This window comes from Phyllostomus hastatus, unplaced genomic scaffold (assembly GCF_019186645.2).
Source record: "Phyllostomus hastatus isolate PE091 unplaced genomic scaffold, TTU_PhHast_1.1 phas_scaffold_93, whole genome shotgun sequence".
In the NCBI taxonomy this organism is placed as follows: Eukaryota; Metazoa; Chordata; class Mammalia; order Chiroptera; family Phyllostomidae; genus Phyllostomus; species Phyllostomus hastatus.
Window position 1 is genome coordinate 35,309,095 of NW_025334042.1, and position 12,099 is coordinate 35,321,193.

The following is a 12,099-nucleotide window of genomic DNA, read 5'->3' on the forward strand; positions in this document are numbered from 1 at the left end:
ACTCCCATTCCAGCCCACCCACCCAACCCTCCCCACTTCCCTCCCATTACCACCCTCCTCCTAGTTTTTGTCCATGTGTCCTTTAAATTTGTTCCTGTAAACCCTTCCCATTCTCCCCTGAAATTCCCTCTTCTCTCCCCCTCTGGTCACTGTCAGCCTGTCCTCTATTTCAGTGTCTTTGGTTATATTTTGCTTGTTTCTTTGTTTTGTTGTTTAGGTTCCTGTTAAAGGTGAGATCAAATGGTATTTGTCTTTCACTGCCTGGCTTATTTTGCTTAGCATAATGCTTTCTAGCTCCATCCAAGCTGTTGCAAAGGGTAGGAGCTCCTTCTTTCTTTCTGCTGCATAGAATTCCATTGTGTAAATGTACCATAGTTTTTTGATCCATTCATTTACTGATGGGCATCTAGGTTGCTTCTAGCACCTAGCTATTGTAAATTGTGCTGCTATGAACATCGGGGTGCAAAGGTTCTTTTGAATTGGTGTTTTAGTGTTCTTAGGATATAGTCCCCGCAGTGGAATTGCTGGGTCAAAAGGCAGATCCATTCTTAGTTTTCTGAGGAAGTTCCATACTGCTTTCCATAGTGGTTGTACCAGTCTGAAGTCCCACCAACAGTGCACTAGGGTCCCCTTTTCTCCACAACCTCTCCAACACTTGTTATTTGTTGCTTTGTTTATGATGGCCATTCTGACTGGTGTAAAGTGGTATCTCATTGTGGTTTTAATTTGCATCTCTCTGATAACTAGCGATATTGAACATCATTTCATGTGTCTTTGGATCCTCTCTATGTCCTCCTTAGAGAAGTGTCTGTTCAAGTCCTTTGCCCATTTTTTAGTTGGGTTGCTTGTCTTCTTAGAGTGCAGTCTTGTAAGTTCTTTATATATTTTGGAGATTAAACCCTTGTCTGAGGTATCATTGGCAAATATGTTTTCCCATACAGTTGGTTCTCTTTTTATTTTGATACTATTTTCTTTAGCCTTGTAGAAACTTTTAATTTTGATGAGGTCCCATTTGTTTATTCTTTCCTTTATGTCCCTTGCTCTAGGGGACAAGTCAGTAAAAAAGTTTCTGCATGAAATATCTGAGATTTTCCTACCTACATTCTCCTCTAGGACTTTAATGGTGTCACAGTTTATATTTAAGTCTTACCCACCTTGAATTTATTTTTGTATAAGGTGCAAGTTGGTGCTCGAGTTTCATTTTTTTGCACGTAGCTGTCCAGTTCTCCCAACACTATTTGTTGAAGAGGCTATTTTTACTTCATTTTATGTTGCTGCCTCCTTTGTCAAATATTAATTGACCATAGAGACTTGGGTTTATTTCTGGGCTCTCTGTTCTGTTCCATTGGTCCATGTGCCTGTTTTTATGCCAGTACCAGGCTGTTTTGATTACAGTGGGCTTGTAGTATAGTTTAGTGTCAGGTATTGTGATCCCTCCTACTTTACTCTTCTTTCTCAAAATTGCAGATTTTTCTATTTTTTTCAGTGATCACAAACCCCAAGTTTTTCACACACATACACACAGTTTTCTTTTTGCCATGAGAAAGACATTTGGGTTGTGTCATATTGGGATAGCTTTGGTTTCCAGCTCATACTTTTAAAAAAATTTCCTCACTGCCTGCGTGAAGTGAGCCTGAAGGTCCGTAGGCAGCAGAGGCAGACATGAATTACAGGAGCCATAGTTGTTCTTTACCATGGAAGACACGAATTCAAGAACCCACTTTAATTCGTATGGCAGTATCTAAGGCTCCATGGGAAAATCTTTAACAAGTTACATACTTGGGAAGGAGGCCTGGCTGCTGCAGGGTATCAAGGAAAGGACCAGAAAGCTTGGAGCAGCAAGAACAGGAAAGTGAAGAAGGAGTGACTGCCCAGAGGATCTGCAGCTTTGCCTGCCCTTTGACCTTTGGGAGGGATAAGACCTGGGCTGAGAGGTCCAGCTGGTTGCAGTGGTGTTCTGCACACCAGAGAGGCCGAGGTCAGCGTGCATCCTGATCCAGATGTTCTCTCTCATATCGATGCTTCTCTCTCTCCCTCCCGCTTCCTCTCTCTCAAAAATTAGTAAACATATCCTATGGTAAAGATTAAAAAAATACATGGGCCAATAACAGGAGGGAAATGTTAATACATAAAAATATATATTATACCTTATACACTCACACATACATACATACTGCTGGCTAAGTTTTTAGGGGTTTGAATTTTCTAGTGCTGTGGAACATATATTTGCAGAAACATGGGTTTTAGCTGTCTTTCCCATAATTGCTAAAAAAGAAAATCATAAAAATATTCAACAGTTTAGAAATGCTTAAGTGAGTCATGAAATATCAATGTCATTAAAAAGAAATATGTGCACTTTTCCATTACAGGGGTATCCATTTCCCTACTAAAGTACACGTTCTAGAAAGGCAGAAAATATAACTGTTGTGTTCACGTCTTCATCCCCAGCAAATATAGGGCTTGGGTACACTAACTGTCGAATCAGTGAATGTGGAATGTTTTTCGTTATGCTCTTCTGTGTGTTTAAAGTAGTTCATAATGAAGAAAAACGAAAAACAAAAGAATTCACCTACCCTCATTTCTACTGTGTAATATTTTGCTTATTAATAAGGATTCAAAGAGGATCTTTTGTTTTATATTTTAAAGTATTTTCCTTTAAATTTGTTAGTATGATGGAAATAGTAAGAGCAACACATACTTTTTGCCCTTCTACAATATTGGGAGCTGCTATGTGGTGCAGATGCCTCTTTGTTCCAAGTGTCACAGTCCACAACCCCTGACTCAGGATCCACTGTCACTCCAGCTGGGGGGAGGGCAGATGAGGTGTTAGGATTATTTCACAGATGAAGCCAAACATCCACAGGTAAGAAAGGAAGAGGGGAAACGTGGCCGCTCCTCTTACTTGGTAAATACCACTTGTTGGAGGAGGAGAAAGGGGAGAGGAAAAGACAGAAGCTGCCCATATGGGGTCAGCGGTAGCTTCCCCCTGTTCATCCACATTTCTCCACAGTTTGGGCTCTGCTCTCTCCAAGGGCTAAGACCTGGGGACTTGTCCAAGGCCTTCTGTTAATTCCATTTATCTCAGGGTTTAGTAGATTTATATTCTGCCATTTTTTATTTAATTTTATATTATAAGTAATTTCCTTCATGGCCACAAATTTATTATATTTATTATTTACCCTTTAAACTCACTATGGCCTTCCTTAAAAAAACTTTTATTGTGAAATAAAGCATATATTCAAGGATAGAATGAACATAGGTGTATGTGTATAGATACGTATGTGAGAGTATAAGACTACCAAGAATGTAGTTACTAATGGGACAGAGCCCCAAAGTATCCCTGCTTTAAAAAAAATAGTCATTATTATTTTCAGAGCAGTTTTAGCTCCACAGCAAAATTAAGCACATGGTACAGAGAGGTCCCATAGACCACCGGCTCCCATGAATATACAGCCTCCCCTTTATCAGCATTTCTCCGTAGAGTGGCGCATTTGTTACGATTGGGGAAACTACACAGGCACATCATTATCGCTCTGGTCCACAGTTCACACAAGGTTTCATGCTTGCTGTTGGACATTCTGTGGCATTGGACAAATGTACAATGACGTGTATCCAATATTGTACTATCACAAAAGGCAGTTTCACTGCCCTAAAAATCCTCTGTGCTGTCAATTCATCTTGGTTGCTTCTGAATTTTTTTTTGGGGGGGGGTCTTTCAACTATTTTATATTTATCACACACACACCACCAACAGCCATCATTTTCACTTTATAAATGAGAAGTTCAAGTCAGGTAACAGACCAAGGCCTCTAAGCGCTGGTGCTAACTCTTGCATACTTTCTTTCTCAGGGGAGTTGGCAGAGGAGCCGAGGCCCTCATAGCTTTAACTCCTAGAACCTGCAGGTTTCTGACACACAGGTAGAGGTGCCAAGAACCTACACCAGACCAGAAGACAAAAGCACTTGTGAACATTTAATGATTTCCCATCCATGTGGCTTCAAGCTACCAGCACACAAGCCCCACCAACACTCTTAATCTTCTCCTCAGCTCTTCTGCTGAAGAATTTGGCTTTCACAATGACAGGCTGCTTTGGGAGCTTTCCCTTCCCCAGAACTTTGTAGTAGACTGATCGCACCACATCAATGATGGGAGCGGCTCCGGTCTTGTTTTTGGCAGCATTGACCCGCGTCTGCTCACTGACCAAGGTCCATAGTTTATCCAGGTTGACAGTGGGGCAGAAGCTCTGGTTCCTCTTTAAGTGGTAGTGTCTCATACCAACTTTCCCAAAGTGACTTGGGTGATATTTGTCAAAGTTGATCCTGTGATGATGCAAGCCACCAGCATTACCTTGGCCTCCTGGGTGCTTCCTGTGCTTACTGATGCGGCCGTGGCCATGGCTCACGTGGCCCCGAAGTTTCCAGGTCTTCCTCAGTCTGGATGGCATGTTGGCGGCCGAGACGCAAAAGCTGCTTCTGAATTTTTAAATTATGAGTAAAGTGGCTAGAGAGATCAGCGTCCAAGTTTTGAGCGGGATAAGTTTCATACGGGCTGTGTGATTGCTGCATCAGATGTTGACAGTATGCTTACTTTTGTAAGAAGCCATCAAGTTGTGTTTCAGAATGGGTGTACTGTTTTGCATTCTCAACATTAGTGACTGAGAGCTCCTGATGCTCAACCTCCTTGCCAGCATTTGATGTCGTTAGTGTTTTTTTTTTTGGCTTTGGGGCATTCTCATAGGTATGCAGTTGTATCTTGTATTAATTTAGAATTTCCTAAAAACATATGGTGTTGCACATCTTTTTACATGGTTGTATGTGATCTATCTTCTCTCTGAAATGTCTATTTAGATCTTTGCCTTGTTTTTACTTGGGTCATTTGTTTTCTTATAGTCAAGTTTTAAGAGTTGTTTGTATATTTTGGATAATAGTCTTCATCAGCTGTGTGTTTTGAAAATATTATTTTCTCAGTCTGTTGCCTGTGTTCTCATCCTTTTGACAGTGTCTTTGCAGAGCAGAAGTTTTTAATTTTAATGAAGTTCAGCATTTCAATCTTTCTTTTGTGGATTGTGCTTTTGGTATTGCATTGACAAAGACACTGCCATACCCTGGGTCACCTAGGCTTTCTCCTGTATTATTTTCTGTGAGCTTTCGTTTTGCATTTCCCATCTCGGTCTATGATCCATTTTGAGTTAGTTTTTGTGAAGGGTATGAGGACTGTGTCTAGATTTATTTTTTTGCATATGGAAGTCCAGTTGTTCTGGCATCATTTGCTAAAAAGACATTCTTTTCTTCATTGTATTGCCTTTGCTCCTTTGTCAAAGAGCTGTTGACAGTAACTACTTGGGTTTATTTCTGGACTCGCTGTTCTGTCTCATGAATCTGTTTTTCTGTGTCCTCACTAATGCCACATTGTCTCAATCACAGCAGCCTTAAAATGAGTGTGAGATTGGGGAGCCCTTCTCTTTTTCGATTTGAACAAGTTTAGGTGGTCAGGGAAGATTGATACCAAAAATGTTCATCTTTTGTACTAAAGAGGCTAGGTTTGAAGATTTGGCTTAAGACATTTTGGTCAAGTGTGTGTGCTAATTCTGAATCTGTAATCAAGAAAAACTCTCCACCCAGACACAGGCTGTGTTCGGATACTCAGCTAAGCCTCTTCACTTCCCTGTGTAAGGGCTGTGTGAGCGAAAGGATAGAAAAATGCCATGGTTTCAGTGTCCCAGTTCCTAGCACCAGAAAGAGGCAGTGGAAATGGGCAGAAATTACCTACTGATAGTACTGTTAAAAAAAATATGAATGCCTACCAACCAGCTTCAGACATAGACTTACAAGTACCTAAGAAGTCCCTTTTGTGCTCCTAAATAATTGTATCTCCTTTCTTCCCCCACCAAGGTTACTATTATCCAGACCTTTACATTAATCATTCCATTTCTTTTCTTTAGCTTTGTTACTTATCACATATATATTCTTATGTATCTCTAAATTACATGTACATGTCTGATTGTTTTCTGGGTCCATGAACTTGGGTGGGAAAAACATTACATTTTTAATTGTGTTATCTTGGTTTCATGAGTTTCACTACTTTGCTGCCTTCAATTATAAATGCTGATAATAAGCCAGTATTCTGATAAATGGGCCAAGGGCTTCACCAGGTTACCAAAGGCTCTTGGCACTTTCCTGCCAGGGTATGTTTCTAGGAGCAGTATTGCTGGGTCTTAGATAACATGTGTTTTTTACACGGTTATGGGGAAACCCTCAGAAGCTCCATTCTAGCCTTTCTCACCAGGATCGCTCATCTGCCACAGAACATAGACAATAATGTAACTCTTCAGTTCTTTAAAGGATGGTGCATAACCAGGCTATTCAACATGGGTAAGACTGAAGTTAATTCACTGTACAATGAATCCCTTAGGGCATTAGGGCTTACTTCTCTGGTGGAACCTAAGTGTTGCCACCCTGTTCCTGACTGGGAGCTTTTCTTTCTGGCACTGGGTGTAATGGAGTCAGACTGATTTGGGTTTTGACCCTGGCTCTGCCACTTCATATGTATGTGATTTTGAGGTTCCTTAATCCTGCTCCCTCTCTGTGTGCACACTGTAAAATTGTTGTGAGCGGAAATCAGGCTCTTCCACGGGATCACAAGGAAAGCATTGCAAGGACCCACACACTGGAGATTGTGGTGTGGTATGGTTTATTTGGGTAGAAATAGAAGCTACAACCCCCCACCTCCGCCCCGCCTTCCCACCCCCGGTTTCCATTTTCCCATCTCTGTCTGTCCTGCCTTGAAAAAAGTCCAGCTGTAACCTCAGGAAGGCCCAAAGCAAAAGCCAGTGCAGAGTGTCTGTTTCACATTAAAGCTTAGTCCTTTGGAGTCCATGCAGTCTGCTGAGGGCCCTGGTAGCTGCTAGACCCTTGTGGGTGCACGCTTCCCTGCAAGAGAGAATGCATGGAGCAAGTGCAGGTGAGAGAGAGGGAGATTCTTTGTTCCTCTGGGGTTATAACCAGGATCTTGAGTTTGGGATGGGCAAGATGTTTTTTTTTAAATTGGGCAGTGAGCTTCCCAAGTTTTCACAGACTTTGGATTGGTTCACAGCCCCTGGTTAGACTGACAGGCCTCTATGGGCCCCCAGCACCTCCTCCTGCACCTCCCAACCATCAGGTAGTGGAGGGGGGAAGGGAGGAGTGTTCGTCCCCTTGGCTGAGCAATGCTGTGGTCCCCTGGGGTGTGAAGCTGTAGCTTCCTGGTGAAGCAAACAGGCTCATGCCCCCAGTTTATTAAGGTAAATGTCTAATTCCCTTTGCTCTCCTTTTCTTTATTTATAACCTGTTAACTACAGACAGTAACACAATGATGGTGTTATGGACATCTTGGCGTTATTTGAAAATTAAATAAAATATTTTGTGTGGAGTAACTGGCACATCTACTGGCACAAAGTAGGGTCACTAACAGTTGTTTTTTTTTTCTAACCACCATTCCCTAGATTATTAATAATCAGAGACATGGATATTAAGATAGAGTTAAATTTTCCTTCTTTCCTTCCGTCCTTCCTTGACATGCTGAGACTTGTTTTTAATTTCATCTTTATTATTCCAGTATGATCGTATTTGATTTTGGTGACCTCCATATTGCTGTGACGTTCTGTAGGTCGGACTTTGCTCAGGCTTAGTGGCAGAGTTAACACTAGTCACTGGCAGCTGTAGAGAAGATGACGCGTTCTGGGCTTGCCGGCTGCTCTTTCAGTGTCTCAGTGCCCCGTCCTTCGGTCCGCGCCACCACCTCTACAAATCTTCAGTCTTTGAAGGAATCTTTCTCGTCTTTCACTAGGCAGTTTCTGTGTGCCAGCTCATAGTCTTAGTAATTTTGTATTTAATTTCTCTGGATTTGCTTGGTGTTTGCAAAGCTAGTGTAATTTCCCTAGATAAGATATAATTTACAACCGAATGACACCTCACAATTTAAATAGCAGCTGTGAAGGGCAGGCAAAGCATTACAAGCTACTCTTTCTGTTCCTCTGCACAAGAGCTATGCTGTGATGAAATGAATAATGTTTTTTAGGTGGTACCTGGGTTTGCTACTGTGGTTTGATTTACATGGACAAACGGAAAAAAACTCATTTGAATTCATTTTCAAATGCAGCACAATTCTCCTGTGAGAGCTTTTAGAAAGAATAGCTGTCTTGTTACTAAGAGAAGGAAATTCTTTGTTTGTTCCTATAATGGCCCATCATCTACTTTTGGGGGAGGGAGTTTCTTTAGAAAGGTGAGAAGTTATATGCATCGTTCATTTCTAAAGTACTTATTGAACACTTTTTGTATGTTAGGTACTTAAAATTTAAAAAAAATTTCCCAGCTTTATTGATAAAATTGTATGTATTCAACATGTGCAGTGCGAGGATCTGACACAGGAATGTGGAGAGTGCATTGTAAACAGGACAGATTCTGCCCTCGGGGAGCAGATGGCTTGCCCTGCCCAGAGGTTGTTTAAGTTTGGTCCCGAGCTCAGCCGTGGAGGACACTGTGGGTGCAGGGATGACTGTGGTTCATAGACGGTGAATAGCCTGTTGTTGGAAAAACCTTAGGTTTTATAAATGTTTCCTTTGATATTCCCCTTGGCATTTAATGAGACAGTTTAAAATAAAATGCTGCCTAATTTCATTTGAGCTGAGGAGAGTACAGAAAATCTCTCTTCCCATCCCTGTGCCAGTTCAGAGGGAGGAGCTCTAGACTGTTGAGGGAGGGGCACGTGGGTTGCAGCAGGTGAAACACCCACAGTGGAAACTGAAACTCAGTGGGATAGTCAGGCTGCCGGATCAGCCCCTTGTTATACTGGGAGCTCTCCTTCAGCGTCTGGTCTGTGAAGGCTTGGGCATCTTTTTTCCTGATGAGAGACTTTATACACTGGATTTGTGTCTCAATAGAAACATTACAAAGTTGAAATATTTCAGATCCATTATGCAAGAAGGACTATGTTTATAGGGAAAAGATAGTGTTAAGGGAATCCTTTTGTTCCTCACCAAGAGTCATTGATTTAACAAAAGTGATCAGTTGTCCTGCAAAAACAATCAACAAACACACAAAGAGGGGAAGAAAGTAACATTAACAATCATCTGTTGTGGACGAGGCAATATTTGGTTATTTCTAAATTTTCACATTCAACTAAACTTTTAACAATGAGGAGACAATGTCTGTTAAATGAGTACTTAAATACACTTTTATGTGCTATGTATGTCTCATTAATGAAGAAAGAAGAAGTGGGGGGTGGGGAGGAGTGACACAGGTGGGAGGAGAGGATGAGAAGGAGGCCTCAGAGACAGAGATGGAAGAGAGAGCCAGGTGGGGGGAAAGGGGCTGGGAGGAGAGGTAGACTATTAATTTGGGCAATTTTCTTCAGGATCAAATTGTAGTTACAATAATTGCCCTTTGGAATTCTAATTAATGAATAAATAATTATTCTGAACACTTCTGAAGATAGATTTATTTATTTATTTATTTATTTATTTTTAGAGAGAGAATGGAAAGGAGTGTGACAGAGAGGGAGAGAAACTTTGATTGTTTGCCTCTTGCACATCCCCAACTGGGGACCTGGCCTGCAACCGAGGCCTGTGCCAGGACTGGGAATGGAACCGGCAGCCCTTTGGTTTAAGGGAGGATGCCCACTGACCCAACCCAGTCAGGGCTCTTTTGAACACTTCCAGAACTGTCTTTGAATTTCTACCAGTTCTCAGGTAGGGGAGTCATAACAGACACCTCCTACCCTTACCTGCCCATCTTCCACATCCCAAAGAGGTATATGTCTAAGGACTCTGCCTAAAGAATGGCCACAACATGGGGTCCTTTATGACAGTACAATAAAATTAAACAGATATCAGTTTGGATCAGATGGTCAGAGAAAGAGTCACACTTGAGTCAAACGTTCTCAGGTACTCAAAAAGTTGTGTTTATATGAAAAGTACCTACGGATGGTCCCTGACTTGTGGTGGTTTGACTTACGATTTTTTGACTTTAGGATGGTGCAAAAGCTATACACATTCAGCAGAAACCGTGCTTCAAATTCTGAGTTTGGTTTTGCCCCGGGCTAGCAATGTTTGCTTTGACACTCTTATGATACCAGGAGGTATCAGGCAGCCCCAGCTGCCAGTCAGCCACAGGATCAGGAGGGCGAATAACTGATACTCCACAGGGTAATTTTAAATGCCTTTTCAACCTACAGTAGTTTCAGTGGAGGGTGAGTTTCTCTGAATGTAACTCCATCATAAGTTGAGGAGTGTCTATAGTCATCATCTCAGCGGAGGATGTAATAGGAGAAACAGCCTTAAACATTCTGAGGAATTTAGCGTGAATAGACAAGAAGAGCTTTATTGTGAACAGAGGGCTGTTGAAGTTAAGATGAGTTGCAAAGATGTCTAAAATGCAATATTTGAAAGATTTAAAAAAGATTGTTTACTCATGAAACTTATTCTGCATATGCACTTTACCTCTCAAGACTATTACAGTGAAGTACATTAACAGTCTGAAGAGCAAACATCGTTTTGAACCAGGCAGCACCAAACTGAAAGTAGTTTGGTGTGTTCCAATGGCAGAAGCTAAAAGTGAAGTTCTTAAAGAGACGACATGAAAGCAAAGCCATTATTTGATTGGTTATAGGCTACCGAGGCCTTAGAGTCACCCCAGTCTAATGACACCTTGCTTAATTAATTTAGCAAGACTATAAACACATTGCTCTACAATTCTGTGAGAGTCTACTTGTGGTAAAAATGATTTTATGTCTGGGTTTAAAATCATGTTTTTCTATAGTGTTGGGCTAGGACCTCTATAACTTCTAATATAAGATGACGCTTTTGACATTTCAAGCACGGTTGATTTGAGTTGATGGAAGTTTATTGTTGGGACACAGGGACGTGAGGGAGGGCTTGAATCAGCCTCAGCCACCAGCATGCTCTGGCTACGACACTGGCTCTAGCCGTCTGAGGTTAGTCCTGGCGCTGCCACCGTGACTGCAGGGACTCTCCCCTCGGAGTGCGCGGCCATTGTCCGGAACGGAGGGTGGTAGTCTTGCAACTGTTCTGATTATATGCCCTATCAGAAAAAAAAGTAAGCATAATAGATATACATTTACTTACAAATTATACATATGTATTACTAGTGGGTTGGCCAAAAAGCTCATTTGGTCTTTTCCGTAGGATGGCTCTAGTAACGTTTAGTTGTCTTTAACTTCATTTGAAACAATTTTGTTAGATTGTATTGTGACAGCTGTCATATTAGCAAGTATTAAAAAAAACTTCATTGGCATTGGTGAATTTTGGGGTAACCATTTTAATATTGAAGATGGAAGAAAATAGGCAACATTTTTTGGCGTATTATGCTCTCTTATTTCAAGAAAGGTAAAAATGCAACTGAAACGCAAAAGAGATTTGTGCATTGTATGGAGGAGGTACTGTGACTGATCAAATATATCAAAGTGGTTTGCAAAATTTCATGCTGGAAATTTCTTGCTGGATGGTGCTTTGTGGTTGTGTAGACCAGCTAAAGTTGATAGTGATCAAATCAAGACATTAATTGAGAATGATCAACATTATACCACTCGGGAGATAGCTGACATACTAAAAATATCTAAATCAATGAAGTTATTGGTGAAAATGAAAAATGTGTCTCTTATTTTATGTAAAAAAACCATAGGGACTTTTTGGGCCACCCGATATAATTCTGAATTTTATACATTATTGAATATGTACAAAACCAAATTTTTAATGGAAGTTAAAAGAAAGTGTAATTTAGTTTTTAGTATGTTCTTCCACACCCTGCTACACTGGGCACTCCTTAGAATGGGCACACCTGCTTTGGAACGTATTGTCCTGTATTGTCCTGCTGTTTTTGCCATTATGATGGCTCAGCTGTTTTCATTGCCGGGGCGATGTTAACTAGCTGCATGATCTTGGGCAGATGTCCTCATTTAATTTATCACTATTTGTGAGGTGTTGTGTATGTGTGTAGGAGTAATTGTAGCTACCTCGCAGAATGGCTTTGGAGATTAAGTGCAACAAGATATCTGAAGATGTTAGCATAGTTTCTGAAATATTAGCTGCTTTTTCTAAAGCCATGG

General features: G+C 41.1%; 2 protein-coding genes across 2 annotated transcripts in view; one reads left to right on the forward strand and one right to left on the reverse strand.

Moving 5' to 3' along the window:
- The window catches only part of ITPR2 (inositol 1,4,5-trisphosphate receptor type 2), a 436,558-nt gene that overhangs the window by 56,359 nt on the left and 368,100 nt on the right, over positions 1-12,099 (forward strand). The gene's annotated exons all lie outside the window — the stretch shown is intronic.
- Positions 3,948-4,444, reverse strand: LOC123812355 (60S ribosomal protein L27a-like). Its single transcript, XM_045828973.1, has one exon. The coding sequence runs from the start codon at positions 4,442-4,444 to the stop codon at positions 3,998-4,000; it is 447 nt and encodes a 148-aa protein (XP_045684929.1). The 3' UTR covers positions 3,948-3,997.